The following is a 20,745-nucleotide window of genomic DNA, read 5'->3' on the forward strand; positions in this document are numbered from 1 at the left end:
TCTGCCTACACCTTAACGTTTTGAATACACAAACGGGTGAACAACTTCTTGTCAGATAAGCTTTAATTATGATAAAAATTTAAAAAATCTGAATACTTATTATTATTCAACAGGTAATAATAATTGTCTAACAATTTGCCTTTACTTTAGTATCTGCACCAGCAGATGTAAGTTCAAAGGCACAATTGATGGAGATGGAGGCCAAAAAAGGAAGCCTAATTTTAATGCATTATATCTTGCTGTAATTCATTAATCACTGACTGAATGAGCACTTCTGCACTCCCTAGTTAAAGAGATATGAAGTGCAATTTCCAGAAGAACATTGTTATTATTGTTCAATTCAAAAATCATCAATCAGCTAACACAAATAATTTTGGAACTGAACAATGACGGTACAATGTGAATTTTAATTCACAACGAGAAATGGCACTCATTAACCATTCTACATGAAAAATGAACATTGCATTGAACCCCTTAGCTGGACAACATTTCCTGATATTAGGATACTGGATATTTTCAATTTTTTGTCAGCATGAAGCTGTCAAGTCAGCCCACAAATGCGCTTATCTCAGTCTTCAGCGAGATACACCATTCAACTCCGCCCCAAAAGCGTATCTAGCTTCCCTTCAGTTACCCACCCTTTAAACAACCAACTCTGAAGTAGCTTAAACTGCTGAGGTGCGCAGTTTTGGAAGTAAGTTGACTGTGCGTGCGTATCTAAAGTTTGAACAGGCCCCTTTGTGACAAATTCACTATCAACATATGATACCGCTTGATTTGATCGACTGGTAGACTGATTGGGGATTTCAAAATGCCATTTGGCTCATCAATCAATATGCATCATACTCTGGTTATATATGATCTTCCTTATCACTTCTGAGTTTCCAGCCCTCGGGCATGAAAATCCCTCAAAAAAGCACTTTGTAAGCGGTTCTGTGACTCACGTTTGGTCCCAAACTTTATTTAAAATGAATTTTTCAGAACCTTTTTATTTCACAGGAAGACAGGCTCGGTAGATCTGAGTAAGTTCTCAGCCATACTACAAATGACTTCGGCTTGAAGTTTAAACTGAAACACTTCTCCTTATGCTTAATAACCGTATACTTGTCTTTTCAAAAAGCCCAGTTTATTTTCATTTAGAATTTGAATCACTGACATCATGTTGTTCTCCGTTTAATTTGCTTAATGTGAGGCAGCGGCTTTCCCATGATTCATAATTTAAATGCACGACTCAATAAATAGTCTCAAGTGTCACTTTCTAAGTGTCTCCCTGTTCCTTTTTGCTGCTGAGAGTGAGGTAATTCGGCTGACCAATTCAAAGAGGTTTTCGTACATTAATTACCTTCTTCTGGTATTTACTATCAATATAAGCACTGATGCAATCCATGCATTTATGCTTCTACGTCTTTTTTTGTTTGTTGTTGCTATGATCCAGTAGTGTGTTCAGATGACCAAATCATTTCACAATAAGTCGGCAGTGATGTTCTAGACACTGATATGAAAACACAGCTTTTCACAAAAAGGGAGATATTAGCTCTGGGCTCATCTGTCATTTAAAAAAAAATTGAGAAAAACTGCTTTGCGTTTTAAAAGGTTAATATTCGCAAGCCAGTTCGTCATTAATGTTTGTTTAACGCACAATATTACAATTTTATATTACAGGTTCTCTTCTGTTGGGGTACTGACAGAATTTGGCCGTGTCATTACCATAATAATGGCTGAGAACAAAGAATCCATGAGGCAGAAAGTGTTCTAAGCATGAGTATCTGAATAGATCAATCTGACAGAGTGATTATTACGTAAAACGTGACTTTATGTGAGGGGAGTGCCACCTCTACAGCTACGCAGCTCAAGTGTTTCCTCGTGAATACATATTCAAGCTGTGGATCCTACCTCGCTTGCTCTAGCTGACTGGAACAGCTGACTAACCAAGGCGAGGTGGATCCTATTTGGCTGCTAGCTTGTAAGCTAAACTACAACCAGCACTAAAATATTGCTACTTATGAGTCAGGTAACTTGGCATCTAGCTAGCTTACCAACCTTCGCAATAATTCTAAATTATTATGATATGATATAACTAATAGTTATTCAAGAGTGAAAAATGAATTATGAAATTGCTCTGGTATTTCTCAGGCATCACAAATAGTTCAGTTCTGCGTTACGCTCACGCCGGTAGCTGGCTAACGAAAGGAGATCACTGTCATGTGACTGAAATAATGTTGTAATCATACCCATGATGCATTACTGTTGATCATAATAAACAATGAATTGTAATGTTTCTGCACATGTGGTCTCTGCATTGTTTGTCAGCACTGGCCATGATTTACATTGAGACATTACTTTTGTATGTACAGGATGCTATTAACTTGATAACTTGATATAATCCGTTTTGAATGAGTTTCAGTTTTTCACACCACCAACCTGTCCCACCTTTTTTCAGAAGGCCAGATTGTTTGAGTGCACACACAAAATAGACTTCGCCAACTGCAGGTGAAGCAAGGGGCGAATCTAATAGGCTGCTTCCCCTGCACGCCCCCATCAAAATATTTTGAGGTAGCATTGCTGCAGGGCAGCCAAGTCCCAAAATCCGAACGTGGATGAATTCTTAAAAAACCGTGAAACCGAAACCGTTTTGAAATTCACAAGTGTCCTCACGGGGCAGTGCCCACACAAGCACATTAACCGGCGACACAATAAATCCGAACACTTAATAAATTGGATTTTGGGATTTCGTGGACACCTTTGTCGCCAAATGCTGGCAGCGGAATACAAATACAACACCCCTTTCCAAAATAAAAGTCCCGGACCCGTGTTCCCTGTCTCTTCTGGGAGACGGCGAAACACTTGTCCACGCTTAACTTTCATTTCACACTGTGCAATCAATTACTAGTCTCCGAAGCAGCCCATCCCAAGCAAAGGGCACATCTCTGAGCGCCTTATAATTGGAAATACATTACATTAAGGGACAATGCTCCTTTATGTGTGGGAAGACATTGCTTTCAAACAGTTTTAGAGGCTAGAACAAAAGTGATTTACAGAGGTTGCAAACAACCTTTTGCGGGGAGATAATTTATGGTTTCGTCTTGAGCTCGTGAGTTTAAGGACAAAACAAATGAATACGTGCAATCAAATGAATAACCTTTGAAGGCATTCAATCAATACTTCCAATCTTCAGCCCAAGTGTTCCTCAAATGCTGAAACTAATATGATTTAATTTTTCAGAGGCACAGCAGACAGTGGGCCCCCTGACACCAATCTCTCTTAAGGGATTTACCAGTGACTCTCTCAAATTTACACTCCGAGCCTTCGTTCCCACGGAGGGAAAGCGAGAAGGACGACCAAAAAAATAAAAAATAAAAAAGAAAGACGAAAAAGATCAAACTGACCGCAGATGAGAGAGGGCCTGTTCCGTTTTACTGCCCTGAGTAAATACAACCTGTCCTAAAAAAATAGAGCCCGGATCTGGGAACATAAAAAGATTCAGTTCCCTGAAGCGGGGGGGAAAACAATCCGCAGTGCCTTTCGGCTGTTGGGGAGGGCGGCCTTCTCCGTCACCACCAGCCTTCAGGACGGACGTGCGGTGTGTGTGTGTGTGTGTGGGGGGGGGGGGGGGGGGGGAGCCGGTGTCCTGTCCTTTGCGCAAGCTGCATCAGACACCCATACAGGCTGGGTTTCCTTCCCCAGTGACTCATACTAGATACCGCAGAAAACCGTATGACTGGGGGGCCAGTCGAGGATGGTCGGCGGAGTGCTTCCTGTGGTTTCGATTCAAAGGGATCATTAATTGGGTCCCAGAGCAGCGGGTTTCGTCCGTTTAAGTACACTAATCACGGCATTCAGCCTCGTCTACTGTGGATCTCAGTGCGCATTTTCATCCTTCAGAAGAAGACTTAACAGTGCCCATTATATAGGTACTTTCATCTACTTTTGTAGCCAGTACTTAGTTTCGACAGTCCTGAGCTATGTTTCTTTACATAAGTATTACTTTGCTCCATGTACTGCGCCCTAAAAATGTATACACTCAGATGAACTTTTTTGTATTCATACTGAGCTCCTGAATATGGATTTATACAGTACAGTCCATAAGTATTTGGACTATGACACATTTTTTGTTGTTTAGACTGTGTACTCCAGCACACTAGATTTGAAATGAAACAATGAATGTGAGGATAAAGCGCACCGTCAGCTTTTATTTGAGGGCACAAATACATATATATATGCAAACCACTGGTAAGTCTCAAGATCAGAACTGCCAGGTAGGAGTTTGCTAAAAAAGAACATTTCAAAAACTGAAGAGCTCTGCAACAAAAGTCTTATGGACAGAACAAGTGTTAACCTGTACCAAAGAGATGGAAAGAGGAGCGTGTGGCGAAAGAGAGGAGACTGTTCATAATCCAAAGCATACCGCCTGATCTGTAAAACATGGTGGAGGAAGTGTTATGGCTTAGGCATGTATGGCTGCCATTGGAACTGGCTCACTTGTCTTTCTTGATGATGTGACAGCTGACAGCTGTGGTAGGATGAATTCTGAAGGTTATAGAAAGTTATAGATCTTATCTGCTCAGGTCCAACTGGAATGGCTCAAAATTCATTGGATGGAGCTTCAATTGCTAAAGCAACCAAGGAGTTTTTCAGGACCAAAAAGTGCAATGTTTTCTGCTGGTCAAGTCACCTGACCTGAATCCAAATGAACATACATTTCACTTGCTGAAGACTGAAGGCAAAAAGTACCAGAAGGAACTGCAAATGGATGCAGTTCAGGCCTGGCAGAGCATCACCAAGGAAGATACCCAGTGTCTGGTGATGGGTTGCAGACTTCAGACATTGAATGTAAAAGGTTTCCAACCAGATGCTAAATTTGACCACTTTATATAATATTATGTTAATCTGGCAAATTATGTGGGGGAGAACAGTATAAAAAGGGCTTCAATTCATACACAGATAACCCAATATAGATGTAAATACCCTCAAAATAAAGCTGACAGTTTATGCTTTAACTTCATTTTCACTGTTTAAAACCTAATGTGCTGGAGCACAGAGCCAAAACAACCAAAATTGCCCAAATACTTAGAGACTGCACTGCAATATATCAACAGACAACAAAAAAAAGGATTTACGACAGATCAAATGTGGAAATAATCAAGCTTGCGTCAGTCCCAGACGCTCACCGTAGCTTCGCTCGCACACTTCACGGGTTCATTCTGCTTCGTATGTGGCTTGCCGAACGGACACGTGCAGGTAATGCAGACTGATTGCTTTAGCCTCAGTCGCTAATTAACAATGTGCGTCATCAGGCGGAGCCAGCCAGCCAGTCACACCGCTGACAATATATTCACTTACGCTGGTTTCCTACTCCTCCGCAGGGCTCCTTAATTGCATTTTAATTGGGTGTGCAAAGGAGCTGTGTACAGGGCGTGGGGAAATAGAGCTTGACTTTCAGCCTTCTTGGCCCTCCCTTAACTTTCAGCTCAGTGCTAAATGTAAGGGAGCAGGTACTCATTCAGTCCATTACACACAACAAGAGGGAGCACTGATATGTACAGTGCCCTCCATAAGTATGGTAACAATAGAAATGTGTCATTTTTGCTAAATACACTATATTTCCAAAAGTATGTGTGCTTTTTCAGCCACACCCATAGCTGATAGGTGCATAAAATCAAGCACAACAGCCATACAATCTCGATTGAAAACCGCTGGAAGTAGAATGGGTCGTAGTGAAGACCTCAGTGACTTTCAACGTGGCACTGTCACAGGACGCCACCTTTCCAACAAGTCAGTTTGGCAAATTTCTGCCCTGCTAAACCTGCCCCAGTCAAATGTAAGAGCTGGTATTGTGAAGTGGAAATGTACGGGAGCAACAACAGCTCAGCCCTGGAGCGGTAGGCCACACAGGCTCACAGAACGGGACCGCCGAAGTGCTGAAGCATGTAGCATCTAAAAATCATCTGTCCTCGGTGGCAACACTCACTACAGAGTTCCAAACTACTTCTGAAAACAACATCAGCACAAGAACTGTTTTTCAAGAGCTTCATGAAATGTGTTTCTGTGGCCAAGCAGCCGTACACAAGCCTAAGATCACCATGCGCAACGCCAAGCGTCGGCTGGAGTAGTGTAAAGTACACCGCCAAGGGACACTGGAGCAGTGGAAACCCGTTCTCTGGAGTGATGAATCACGCTTCACTAAAGGGTAGACTGACAGATGAATCTATTTTGCGGAATGCATAGTGCCGACTGTACTGGCCCGAATAGTGCAAACTGAAAAGTTTCACGAGGAAGGCAAAGCTTTGCTTGTTTGTGTGATCCGGGGACTGAACTCAAATCGACTGCATTTCATGCAGTTGTCTTTAGCTGCATTTTCTTTCCCAGGAATGATGGGTGTGCGGGGTGATGCTGTGACCATAGCTGCTTTAGCGGCCGCAGGTTCTGCCTTCAACTTCATGTAATGTTCACGCAGCTTGCATGCCAGGTCCATGCTGAAGTCACTCATCAGTAATTACAGTGCTTCCTCTGGTCCCATTCGTCTGTGTGAGTTTGCACATCCTACAGTCAATACAGAGTTTACCCAAAGTCGCCGTTTCAGTGAAAAACTGAAAGTATGTCAGGGGAGTCATAAACCCACAATTACTACAATGCCCACAATTATTGATCCCCACGTGATTATATGTAAGAAATTACATGCCAGAGGAGAGAACAACCCATTCACACTTGGTTATCAGCAGTTGTTACCTATTATCAGGCAGGTGGGTTTTGTGAAGAAAATAGCACAAAATGCTTGCATTTCTTTAATGAGTCAACCTGTAAGAATTGTAACACAGTTATTTTAAGCCCAGCTATTTAGGAAAGCCATGGAAGGAGGAGGATATTGCACTTGTGGTATTGGACTAATTTTCATTTTGAAGTCCAAATGCTCGATGGCATCAGCTCTGGCCTTTCTAGTGTTGTACAATTTAGAACTTAAATAACATTTACTGATGCTATTTAATACTAATATACAGCAACATTAATAAATCAGCAATTTAAAATGAAAAAAAAAAACAAATCCTCCCTGAGTACAATCATTAAAAAGAACTGTGTTAAGTTGGCTGGTTCAGTTACTAACCACACATTTGTGCATACAAAATTAAGCTCTAAGTTCTTATTCAGAAAATGTCTACAATATCAGCTGAAAGCTTGTGGTGTAACAATGTCTCCAGCTGTTCACATTTTTTATATTTGCCACGTTAGAGAAATAAAGCTAATGTTCGCTCAGAGAAAGTTGCCACTGAGTTTTAGATTCCTTGCTAGACAATGTTTTTCATAATTTTCATATTTGAGGGTCATCGTGTAATTTTTTTTTATTCATTCATTGGTCATTATTTACCCATTGAGATGGAACCTGATTTAGACTAATATCCATTGGCAATGTACCTGTTGCGCTTTCTGCACTCCAAACCTGTGATTTAACACTGACATATCATTAATAATGAAGTGTAACGACAGATAATTTCTTTTTAAAGCTGTATTTTACGAACAAAGCAAACATACATGCTCTAAATGATGTAAATTTGTCGGGAGAACCTTCTATAAGTATCTTAACTGTATGCGTCAATCAAATACATACAGTAAAGTTGAATTATCAAAAAATCCATAAAATTATGTTTCCGTTTAAACTTCTTCTAGCATTGTTAGTGATTAAATGCATTTAATGTGCCGAGAAATGTTTCAATTTCAAATTTTGGTCAGACACGACATACAGTTATAGAGGAAGATGTGCATTTCCATGTTTCCATGTTTAATGCTCACTTTTTGAGTGATTCACAAGCCACTGCATATATACATATAATGACATATTACCCGCCCATTCAGCAAGCTCTGCCCGCCCCTGGCCCCGCCCCCATCACACAGGACCATAAAAGTTTTTTTTCAGTCACAGATCCCTGGCTCTGTAGCTACACTTGCAATGTGAAAACCCCGCAACGATAATACATAAACTCCACCACACCCCTAACTACGTGCCTGCCTATGAAACCCGATGGAGTTTTGGAAGCAGACGGCAATTTGGAGACGGTCCCCCTCCATTCAACCACACCCAAAGGATACAAACAGCCACACACAAGCGAACCGCAGATGAAAACCGCACCTCTCCCCGGTATGCCCGCGAGCGCCGAACCTTGTCAATCAGCTTTCCCCCGAGGTGAGTCGGGTTCCATTTCCACGGCAGTTTTTTTCAATTAAAAGAAATTGTGGTGGGGGGGGGGGGGGCGGGGGGAAATGTGACATTTCGCCACACTAGCTTCCTCTCCGTCCTGTTGGAAAAAGCCGCGTCCGGAATCTTAAGCAGATTCCGCACATTTCAATTACGGGACACGGCGCGGGTCACTCAGGGATGAGCAACACTTTAATTATAAAATATATTCCACCGCGTCGGCTCGGCACCGCGCGCGCGCTTAGCAATCCTGGTAAAAGTGTTCGCGGAGGTCACAATTAATTACCAAAGTTGTTAAGCAGGCAGCGGCCGCTGTAAACAAATGTGAATTTTTTATTTTTTATTTTTTTTCCGCGGAAAATAAGCCTCTCTTACCCCGCGGCGCGCCGCGATAAAAAGCCGGCGGCTAGTTCATTAACACGTCGTGCCGTCGCGCGCGGCGACCGTTCGGAGGCCGCGTTAATCTTACGCCGCCGCCGCCCTCGGGCGCCCGGATCAGGCCAGGGGTCTCCAGCCAATCGGCGGCTTTTTTCTGCTTCGTATCTCATTCAGATGCTTTGCGTTGTTTTTGTTTTTTTGGTTTTTTTGTTCGGCTGCTTCTTGAGGGCGACCTCAACGTCAAAGCGTCAAAGTCTTTATCGCCTTTCATTTGAAACCGGGGGCGTCGCCTAAAACGCCCCTCCGCAGAGCGCAGAGAGGAACTTTGCGCGCTCCCCGCGGCGTCTGAGAACTTTGCGGCAAATTAATTATCGCGGGGGGGTTACGAATATTATTATCCGGCCGAAACGATATCAGGCTCATCCCCCCCCCCCCCCCGACCGTCGAGTGAAACGTAGCTTTTTATACGCGGCCCGGTCGATTCGAGTCTCTCAACCCGTAGCGCTGTTAGCAGCTGCGCGCCTCGAGCACCGAAACAATATTTCTATGAGAACGCTCTCGCTGTGACGCTGCGACGGCTCCGGCCAGCAGGATATTACTGTTGCCGTGAGACCGCCGGTGTGATTGTTGACACAGACGGCGGGGGGGGGGGGGGGGGGTTGGGCGGGGCGGGGCGGGAGATGACTGGATAAACCGAGATGGAGATGGAGACGCGGCGGTGCCCGGGGGGGTCCTGTGGCCCCTGGCGTCACTGTCATTTCCTAGACCAGCGGAGCAGGGAGGAGGGGTAGATGGGGGGTTGGGGGGGGGGGGGGGTGGGTGGTCTGGCCCCTAGTGACCCCTGCACCCTCCCTCCCCCCCATCCCCAACCCCTTTGTGTTCTGCACCAACACAGTCAGCTGGTCCGGTCTCCCCTTTTTCTATATTTATTACCCCATTTCACAGAGTGCTGCATCCGTTAGAATCCGGGCCCTGCCCACGCCCGCTACCATTTCACTTTCCAATCAGAGGCACTGAGAAGGCCAGACCTAGCCGCTGGGGCTACGGCACAGCTGATGCCTAATGCTTAATGCCACACGCGGAAACACGGCCAATTTCCTCCAAAGCATACGGTAGCTGTCAGCATTACCACACACATTACAATAGGCTAACAAGCTAGTCAACTGCAGCATTCCATCCGACCTCCCTTTGTCTTAACCATAGGAAGCACTGGACAGGAAGAGAAGACTCTTCAGAAGATTCATCAAATTAAAATGTTTCCAAAAGGGGACAGTTGTTGAGACTACTGCAGTGCTGACATTCTAGACAGTCTATGATACGGTATCAGTGATTTTACCAACAGCATATGTAGAATGCAAAACATGAGGGAAATTTCTGTCTGTTGTTCTGTCTATCTTAAACACCACAGGTGAAAGACTCTGGCCTGCCTGAGGACAAGAGACCGGTCCAGCATTATAATTTCACAAGATTACTGCATGTGTATCCTGATTTAGTCTCGCTACTTTTATTTCCCCTATTAGTCAACTTTATCCCCCCTCAAAGATGGCAATTTATTGTACTGTACGCTGTGTGAAATATGACTTGAATGGCCAAAAAGAAGATTAGTGGGTTGTTGTTTATCTTTCACCATGAATTGTACAGAAAATATATACTGTTCTAATTTCATGTTGTAAATAATCCACACCGGGGAGAAAAATTTTGGTTATTCTCACTGCAATGGGCTAGTGCTTGGACCTGAAAACTGAATTGGAAGAGGAGAGAGAAATATGAACACCTAATACAGCATGTGTGGGACTTGTTAAGACTGCAGACAACTGATATAAATGATAGGCAGATATATGATGTACCTCAGATAAATGTTTGGATATGCTATGACATACAGATAACATATAACAAACGGTCGACAGATAAATGTATTTCCTGCTTTATGTGCACTCAAAGAGAAAATACTGGAAGTCTGCACACTGCTTAATCGTTAAACTGTAAAGACACCATAGGATCCTCTGTGTGGGGGGGTCCCATCTGAGCGGTGGGGGTGTGAGTGGCGGTGGGGGTGGGGGGGTGGGGGGGGGTTTACGTGCCTTCGATGCTGGCGGAGGCGTGTCCCTCGGCTCCTAGCAGCGGGTTGACGAGCGTGCAGTTGTAGGCGCTGTTGGGCTCGGCCATCACCGTCAGGACGCTGCGCACGCTGAAGAGGCCCTCCTCGTTGGCCACCTGCGACACGGTCACGTTGTCCGTCAGGTTGCGCCCCGCCCCGTCCTGCCACGTCACCCGCGCCTCCGGGTAGCCCCCGTGCGCCGCGCAGCTCAGGGACACCACGTCGCCCGGCCGCAGGTTCGAGTCCGCCTCCCACGTCACCTGGGGCTTGGAGTAAGGGGCTGGGAGGGGTGGGGAGGGGGAGGGGGAGGGGGAGGGGGAGGGAACGAAGAGGAGGGAGGAAGAAGAGGAGGGAGGACGGAAACTCAAACGGGAGAATTTCACCACAGACACAGTTCAGTTAAACACTGAGATACATGCACCGCCTCCATCGCAGCGCACATGCACACATTTTTAAAAAAACAAAAAAAAGCACCCGCCGGGCTACGTTATAATCAGCGGCGGGCCTCTGCGAACCTCTAAACACTTTTATTAATCGCGGGTTCGGAACCACTGGCCCGGAGGTACACCTCCCCCCCAATTCCCCAAGCTTGCAATGTCACTGTAAACGATGGACAGTGGAACTTCAATTCACTTCGCAGGGATTATGGAATTGAGGGGGGGGGGGGGGTAAATTGAAATCATTTGAGCCCCGTGGGCGATCGAGATGAGACGAGAAGGGCGATCGCTGCTCGGACTGGCGCGCCGTCGTGGGCTGGAGGGGGGAAGGAAGACCCCCGCGAAGGCAGGGGTCCCGATTCCTCCGTCCGCAGCGTGGAGGCGGCCCGTGACGCTAATTGCAAATGGCAGCGAAAATATGAGAAATATATAAATCTAATCAATCAGAATGGCCCTGCCGCATTTACCCACAACCCCCCACCCCCGCCCCACCCCCCACCCGCCCCACCCTACCCCGAGACATACGTTAGGAGCTTCGCGGCTTTTCCTCAGCCTCTTCCTGCCTTGTGTAAAGCAGCAATCTAAAGACACGCGTGGCACAGGGAGGGGTGAACAGGCCAGATCGATACTTTTTGAGCGGAAAATAAAACATAATTATCAATAAGAATCGGTCCGTAATGGGCAGCTGTTATGGGTGAAGTCCCATAAAGAAAACGCGCTCGGTTTTTTGATATGGTCAATCGGTCACATTAACAATGCTGCGCTGTGCAATACAGAGCAACGAAACGCAATACAGCACAACACAGCGCTGCTATTTAGAGTCCTCCGTACAAACATCTGCGGGCACTTTTTACGAGAAGAACGCGTTTGTTTTATTTTTAATTGGGCGCGCCGGTTCCGTCCTTAATTTTCGGAATATCCAATTAGGTATCTACAGCTGCGTTTCGCGCGGCGGTTCCCCGCGGCGAATTTTGGGAGAGCGCGGCGGCCGCGCGCGGCTCTCCTCCGAAACAGACGGGAGTCGCCAGCCTGCTTCTTTTCACGCCGCGGCGCGCGGGCCAATCTGGCGAAGGGCTGAGACGGAGGGGGGAGAGACTTCCTGCGCGACTCTGGCGGGCGGACCGCAGACGCCCGGTCGACCAGCAGGGGTCGCCGGCGAGCGGTGAAAACACGGACCCCGAACTGACCGAACCCTCCCAGCAAACGTGCCCTGCCCTCCACGCCGGGCTACATGACCACAGCTGGCGCTGGCACGGTCCGGATTCACTCCTGAAGCATACTCGTGACTGAAAAATTTGATTGAGTTGAAGAATCACCGTAAGTCCAAACTAGTCTAGTATAACGGGTAAGGAACTGGCCTTACATCCTTCGCTTCCCAGGTGAGACAAAGCTGCTGTATCTTTGAGCAAGGTACTTCACCTGCATTGCTTCGGTATATATCCAGCTGTATAAATGGATGCAATGTAAATGTTATGTAAAAAAAGTTGCGTAAGTCACTCTGGATGAGAGCGTCTGCTAAATGCCTGTAATGTAAGGTAACGTAACGTAACTAAGAGCAGGGACGTGAACAGGTGAGTCCGACATAGCCAGCCGCAGCTGTAGGCCTACCTCTGATTTCGCTTGGGACCGAATTTCAAACGCAAGCTGGAGAACGGAGAACAGCTCTTCCCCGAGCTGATTTTATACGTACGTGAGGGATCACCGATCGGTAATCACCCGAATACAGAGCGCGGTGGGGAACGTATGGCGGACGGGGCCGCGAAGCAGCTTAAAAGCGAGAAAGACCTCAGATTCAGCCCGGGATTTAACAGGGAGCCGACGCGACGACTTCCAGAATCGGAGCGATACACTCTGAGCGCCGTGCGTGAGAGGGGGAGCGCTCTGTGCTGCTGCACTCTGCACTAATGCGCAACTAACAACTAATAATCAAACCGGGAGGCTATTGATCACGACAGAGACCGCAATCAGGGCTTATTGAGCAAACACACATTACCGACCGCCCCTGATGGAGCTGAGCTCTCTGTTGTTTTAGGCATTGATCATGTGTAAAAGCCGCTCGATTGCTGATTGCCGGTTAAAAATGTGCTTGCGTGCACGTTTGCGTGTGTGCGTGCGTGTGAGAGAGAGAGAGAGTGTGTGTGTGTGTGTGTGAGAAAGAGAGAGAGTGTGTGTGTGTGCATGTGTGAGAGAGAGATAGTGTGTGTGCATGTGAGTGTGGGTGTGTGAGAGGCAGAGAGATAGAGAGAGAAAGAGGGACGGAGGGAAATAGAGAAATAGAGAGAGAGAGAGAGAGAATGTGTGTGTGTATGAGAGAGACAGAGTGTGTGTGTGTGTGAGTGTGGGTGTGTGAGGCAGAGAGATAGAGAGAGAAAGAGGGACATAGGGAAATAGAGAAATAGAGAGAGAGAGAGAGAGTGTGTGTGTGTGTGTGCATGTGTGAGAGAGAGAGAGATAGTGTGTGCGCATGTGAGTGTGGGTGTGAGAGAGGCAGAGAGATAGAGAGAGAAAGAGGGACAGAGGGAAATAGAGAAATAGAGAGAGAGAGACAGAGAGAGAGAGAGAGAAGGGGGTGGGCAGGGAGTCCCTGTGTATCCTGAGAATTCTAGCAGGAAGTAGGGGAAAGGGGATTCATACAAGCAGCTAATTCTCCCTGATCTCACAAGGTGCGCTTGCTAAAGGGGACTGAAAAACAAGTTCACTGAACAGTAGAGAAGGAGAAGGACACGGTTCACACTCCTCCCCAGCCAAACCCCCCCCCCCGGCTTACCGGCGACCTGCACCAGCAGGGCAGCGCTGCCGTACTCCCGAACCCTCACGAAGCAGGTGAAGCTGCCGTCGTCGGCGACCCGAACGCCCCGCAGGAGGAGCGAGGCGTTCCCCGAGCCCAGCTCGGCGCGGAAGAGCCCGGTGCGGTTGGCGAAGGCCTCCACCTGGTCGGCCAGCTGGTCGCGGTCGTCCCAGTAGCCGTGCACGGTCCTCTTGCTGTCGGTCAGCTGCCAGAAGATGCTGAGGTCGGAGAGGTTGAACGGGCCGGGCGGGGCGAAGGAGCAGTTGAGCACGGCGTCCTGCCCGTACAGCGCCACCACTGGCATTTCCGGGACCTGCACCTCGAGGACAGCTGAGGAGGGGCAGGAAGGAGAGAGCAGGGCCGTCACCTCAAATGATGAATACGATGCCATCACGACTTCATTGATTGGTTGACCACTTTCATGCACTCAAATGCGAGAGTTAAAGTGTGGACCTAACACCACTCCCATTTTCCATTTCAATCCATTTCAATCCATTTACCCACTATACATAGGCTACTTCCTCTCTTTATGATGCTTGTAGTTTATCAACTGATGAGAAGGTGTGTGAAAAAAGAATTAAGCAGAAAGAACTGCTATCAGGAGTGTCTAATACAATCGTCCAAGTGTAGCAAAGAAACGATCTGAAAGGGTTTTTTTTTTTTTTTTTTTTTTTTTTTCAAAATCATCCGTTTTTTCAAAAATCACGCGTCTTTGCGGAAGAGACGGTCCCAAAACGCGACGCGAACGCGGGGACATATGGCGCCGCTAACGAATGTTGCGACACAGACCGGGAGGAGAGAAGGAAGGCAACAAACTGAGACAAAAAAAAAAAAAAAAAAAAAAGAAGAAGAAGAAGGTTTTATCAGCTTCCAAACAGACAGCGTGTGCTGCTGAGCGTAGCCCCGCGCACGACTACCGCCGGGCCCGCGTTTCGCACGTCACTCCGCCACTCCGCCGCTCCGCGAAAGCTGTGAAGCCCCGACGGCTCGCAGCCCCCCCGTCGAGCGCACGTCTCTTCACGCCCCCCCCCCCCCCCCCCCCCCCCCCCGCCAAACAACCCGTCAACCCCCAAAATCCTGCGAGGACCTGCCCTGATTGACAGACACCCCCTCCCCCCCCCCCCCCCCCAAAAAAAAAGAGAGGGGCCCCGTGTGTTCTGGCCAAGAGCGCAGGGAGGACGTGCGCTGAAGCGCAGATTCGATAGGTCCGCCGGGCGTTCCCCGTCCGCATTCTTAATGTCGAAAGTTCCGTCTCCGCCCGCTGGCCGAAACATTCCGATTGCCTTCTTGGGAATAACTGCGCAGGTACACGATGTCCAAAAAACAATAGCGTGCCGGTGGAGGCACTGTATTTAGCACTACAATTTCCTCTTACGTTCGCTTGGTGCTGCTAGGCCTCAGGCAGCATTAATATGCTGAGAGTCGAGTGGCTCAGCTGGACAAGTTAGAGTGGAGCCTCGTGTCTGAACGTAAAATAAGTGAGAATCGTTAACTGTCACAGTGTCTCAGCCACGCAGCCGAGTAGAGAGAAAGCCATTCCTATGACAGCATTAAAGCGCCGTGAGGGAGAGCGTAGCATTAACCTTCCGCTGCTCGCCAGGCAGGAAGTCTTCCGTGCTTTTCGCCCGTCGTTAATACTGGCCGAAACATTCCGATTGCCTTCTTGGGAATAACTGCGCAGGTACACGATGTCCAAAAAACAATAGCGTGCCGGTGGAGGCACTGTATTTAGCACTACAATTTCCTCTTACAAACCAGAACCTGCTGTTGCAAAGGAAAAGAGGAGACAGAAGAAACGCAGGCGATGACAATCTGGTTAGTCTATAGAATCTGCGCTTGGACCCCAGGGGGCAGGTTAGCAGCGTCGAAATGTGACCTCTTGTGCAAGGAGGCGATCGCGAGTAGACTATCGATCCTGACAGGAGAGGACCTGCCGGGGGGGGGGGGGGGGGGGGGGAGAACGTTACGCACGCGGCCCCGTCTCCGCTTCACAGCCTGCGGTTCGTTAAGCAAAGATGGCGGAGGAAGCCGAGCGTGCCAGAGAGAGATCCGAACGCCAACGGAATCGCGGCCTCAAGCGAACGTTTCTTAAGCGACATTGTTTTTGACGTGTTTAGATTCCGCGTTCCTCTACGGGGCACGACTGTATTAACAAGGCGGACCGCAGGGGCTCCCGAAATCCTCCACGCTCGCACGGACTCGTAGCCCCCCCCCCCCCCCCCCCCCCCCCCAACCAATTCCCCCGCCCCCTCCGCCCAACGCACGCCAATCCGCGCCGAGGTTTCATTTCCGTCTCCCACTCAGCTGCCGGGGTCCCCACGAGGCCTCCTCCAATCATGCCTCAGATAATGTGTCAGTTCTCTTCGTTTGACCCCACTTTCCAAATAAGGCCTGTCCCACCGCGCACAGCCAAGGGAGAGAGGGGACCCGGTGTTTCATTAAAAAGCCAATTCAGACACGGCCGCATTTATTCACAGACGCCTACACACACCACCAACAACTGCAACACTCAGTCTGAATGCGTTTTTTTTTTTTTTTCTTTTCATTTTTCTCCTAAACATAATTTCCCACAGTCCACCTTAAACAATATTTCCCACGATCTAGGTAAAAAATTGACTCTTGAACGAGCATAACATACTGTTGCATGACACGTATATAATGAAGGTTGCACAGCATTACACAGACACAACCATGCCTAACATCGCCAGGGACTGTGTGATCATCTCTCTGCGCTACCTTCAGTTCAGTGTGGTTCAGCTGCAGACACACTGCCCCCTACCGGTCAGAGAGAAAACTGCAGAGCAAGAGTAAAATAAGAAAATCTGCTACAATGTCAGTAAAAAAAGCAGTATTTATACTAAGTACTGAGGCTCACACATTAACATAGAGTCCTGTTTCTTAAGAGCTTAAAGACTTGCAGTATTCCCTCTTTAAATGGTCTTTGTGTAAAAATCCACAAGGAAACCCACTTTGACTGCTCTCTATACAGGGGATTCAATTCTCGAAACCTGCCCATCACAACCCCCGCGTTCTCATCAAAGAAGCAACCTGTCACAAGCTGATTTCATAAAAAGCTTGCCAATAACCTGAGATGAATGGAACAACTGTCCTTTCATCACAGCCCATTCTCCTCCCTTATTTCAAATGCTACATTTGTGATTGTAGGCCTTTCGCATTAATGCATTATTCTCCATGTATCTGGAAGCGCACGCTCTAGCACCCTCGCCCTCTGAACTGCATGCAGGCCACCTGTCGCTTTTTAATAATCTATCAGTTGAGCCTTGCAGTTACAATGTTGGACAGTCTGCGCAGATGACACCGTCTGCACAGGCCCTCCGCGAACACCCCGCCTGCCAGAGTTAGCCGGAGTCGCTATCGAGCGCTGAGGCGGTGGATATCCTTCCCACCGAAACCCTCCCTCCCTGGGTGCTGCTAGGCCAGGCGAGCCCAGGTCTGCGAGCTCAGCGTTCGACCTGGACCGCAGGCAGCGTTAATATGCTGAGAGTCAAGTGGCTCAGCTGGACAAGTTAGAGTGGAGCCTCGTGTGAACGTAAAATAAGTGAGAATCGTTACCCGTCACAGTGTCTCAGCCACGCAGCCGAGTAGAGAGAAAGCCATTCCTATGACAGCATTAAAGCGCCGTGAGGGAGAGCGTAGCATTAACCTTCCGCTGCTCGCCAGGCAGGAAGTCTTCCGTGCCTTTCGCCTGTCGTTAATACTTTTAACTTCCCGGCCTCTGAGCGCTTCGAATCTGGCTCGAGGCTAAGGCTCACGCCGCGACACTCGTAAAAAACGGCGGCGGGAGGCGGTCAGGCCGTGGGGGCTGAGGGGGCCGCGGTGGCGGGCTCCCGCGAACAAGGCCAGACGAAGGGGAGGGGCTCGGAGGCGAGGGGCGTGCTCCCAGCACGCTTCAGAGATAATACCAGTGGGACGATGGCGCATAGCACTCCGCCGGTTACTTCCCCACGGGGCAGAGGTCGCCGGGTAGAGGAACTGAGAAAGAGCTCTCTCTGGATTATTCAGGATGTGGCCGAGCCCAGCCGCGCAAAATAGTACAGATGCAGTCGGCTCCTGACGGAGTCCTGCACGCAGACGACCGGCGAACTGCTTCAGTGGAAATATCCAGCAGTGGGAATGAATAGTATGTAAAAAATTTAAGCTGGGTAAATTGTTGTGGATAAGTAGGCATGCCAGTGCATCAGCTAAAAGGTCCATCTGCTGCCTGCCACGTCCTACACTGAAACTTGTGACTTCAGGTGGAGCAGCCTGTAGCTGTCTGTCAACCTGAGCTGCAGGTTAAGTGCTCACAGTAACTAACATATCAGGAATTGTAAAAGCACAGAGAAAACAAAGAACATTTACAGAGACTCAAAAGAGAATTTGTTCTATTTAATCTTCATACTTAGCCAGCCATGTATGTGCACAGTTAGAATGTAGAAGTTAAATTGCCATAGTGGAAAAGCAGCGCCTTTTGCTTCTCAGTGACGTCATCAGTGTTGACGAACAGGAAATTGGACCTATACCATGATAGAAAGTGACATCACAGTGGGGCAGGGCCAGCAATGCACCCGTGAGGTTGTGATAAGGCCATACTGTGACATTCTGTAAATGGCCAGACCACATTTAACATTTAACTGTGTTCTCATAAATTCAGAAATATAAGATTTGATTTGACACATGGATTGGTAAGCATTTATAAATAAATTCAGCTTTGAGACTCACCAGGAAGCAGTACATTTTCACCAAACACTCTAGTTCTACTTTGTCGTGAAGGCTTCGTATTTGGCCATTATATCTGGCTACAAAAGTAAAATATTTCCAGGGATACAAGCACAGATTTCATTTCATGCATGGATCAGTCCATATTCCCCAAGGGATTGCATAATAAACACATATATGTGGCATGCAGCCACTTTCTAATTTTAACTGTTCGAATATTGGTTTCAAGAAAAAAGATTCACACTTAATGCAAACTGTATTCATTTCTTAATTAAATCCTCTGCCCTGAAAAGTCAACAGCTCTATAATACGTCTGTGTTCTGAAGAGCCATGGTTTTCTCATAGTATAATGGGCACACAAATATATTCGCAACATATCTGTGGTGTAAAATTCTAGTGCTGCGGTAGGTCTGGGAGTTCAGCGGCTTTCGTTGGTCTGGCAGAAGACAGACAGGTCAGGGTACAGCCTGTGGGGACAGAGAGGACCGCAGGTGAGGCTTCATGAATTTTCACCTCACGCTCTGCGTTCGCCAGCCCCGGCCCCGTTTGAGAGACGACCGCTCTCGCGCTCGGCTCGGCGCGGAGCGAAGCCTTCAGGACCGGCGAAACGGCGGTCCTCCGGGCTTCAGAGACCCGGCTCGCACTGATGTGGCACAACGGAGCAGAAGGCATCGGTAGGATGGCCTATCAAAGAGCCGATAATCTATCAAGCATTACCAAAGGGCAAAAGCAACAACAAACAACCCCCCAGATGCATGAGTGCAACTGGCTAGCTAAATTTTGCTAAATCAAGAAGATTGAAGCCCACATACATGACTGTTGATCATCACAGTTGCACAGACTTTGTACTGACCATTGATTGAGCCCAATACTCACTGACTATAAGAGACAAACCCACACAGCGACAGCCAGACTTCCGCAGGCGAAGTCTCCAAAGCCCCGCGATTCTGGCATAGCACAAGAATAAATAATTCTGAACCTGATGCCGGCCTTGTGTTTTACATGCTTCCTCCCGCCTCGCTTCCTGGACCATTTCCACCGCAGCACGGGCCCGGTTCTCAGAACGCTCCCGACACGTCAGACACACCTGCTCCCCCTCCCGCGCCTCCCTCCCTCCCTCCCTCCCTCCGAAACGGATTCCTGGCTAAGCCTGCCGGTTGCCCCGGTAATAAAACTCCACCGGCGGCCGCCCGGAACATCTGGCCGTGAGACCCGACGAGGGGCGGGGCCCAGACGGGTGCGACCGCGGGTCTCGCTCGGCGCGGTTCCGGCTCCTGCAGGGTCCGCGGTTCTACCGTGTCTGAGGAGACGTTGCCACGCCCGTGACCCGTGACCTCACCCAGCGCCTTGTAGTACACAGCACAGATTCACATCCTCCTGAGACCCGGCAGAAAAAAAAGTTTATTTACATTTTTTGACGTTACACAAGTGTCTCGGTGTGGCCTGCGATAGATTGTCGGCCCCCTAATGTACGCTGGGATAGGCTCCAGCATGCGCCCCCCCAACACTGCCCAGCCTAGGTGGGTATAGATAACGAATGGTTGGATGGACAAGTGTCTCGGATGACAAAAACATGTTGCAGTGAAAATATTTTCAAACATGCAATCAATTTTATTTTTATTGAATGCCCCTTGTAGTGTAGGTTTCTGCCAAGCTGCCAAAAATGGGCTTCATTTTGGAAGCTCACTTCCTGGTCTTGTTGAGAGACATTGCTCACTAGCAGCAGTGTGTTTTACTCCAGTATAAGTCTTTTAGTCACCCATTTAAATGCAAGTCAATGGTATCAATATGATCAAAAAGTCATTATTTTCTCCCACAAGAACATTTTGTTGCAATAGGTGTTTTCTTCTTTGTTTACTGTCTCCCCATGTGCTGATTTGTTAATTTATTGTGTGATTTAGAAAATGTGGTAATGTTTCCTTGACGAATCAGGGACGGTTTGCCTCACTGCCAAGTCACTGCGCATCACCGTATCTCACGCACTTAGTGGACAACACAGACCAGGCCTGGATTCATGACCATATAAAGGTCCCCCCTTTTCCCTACTGCACAGTCTCTGGCTCCAAAACGGTTTCAAAACACTTTTCACAGGCACAGGGAAAGTCAATAGGTGAAGTCACAGTCACTTTGTCCATGTTTT

General features: G+C 47.9%; 1 protein-coding gene across 5 annotated transcripts in view; it reads right to left on the reverse strand.

Annotated features, from left to right (window-relative positions):
- The window catches only part of LOC118227548 (CD276 antigen-like), an 87,031-nt gene that overhangs the window by 45,420 nt on the left and 20,866 nt on the right, over window positions 1-20,745 (reverse strand). For all 5 annotated transcript variants that reach the window (XM_035418121.1, XM_035418118.1, XM_035418117.1 and 2 more), the window contains exons 3-4: window positions 13,866-14,216; window positions 10,645-10,941 (exon numbers count right to left, since the gene is read on the reverse strand). In XM_035418121.1, the coding sequence (XP_035274012.1) occupies window positions 10,645-10,941; window positions 13,866-14,216 (648 nt within the window). The remainder of the gene's footprint in view (window positions 1-10,644; window positions 10,942-13,865; window positions 14,217-20,745) is intronic.

Source organism: Anguilla anguilla, chromosome 5 (assembly GCF_013347855.1).
Source record: "Anguilla anguilla isolate fAngAng1 chromosome 5, fAngAng1.pri, whole genome shotgun sequence".
NCBI lineage: Eukaryota > Metazoa > Chordata > Actinopteri > Anguilliformes > Anguillidae > Anguilla > Anguilla anguilla.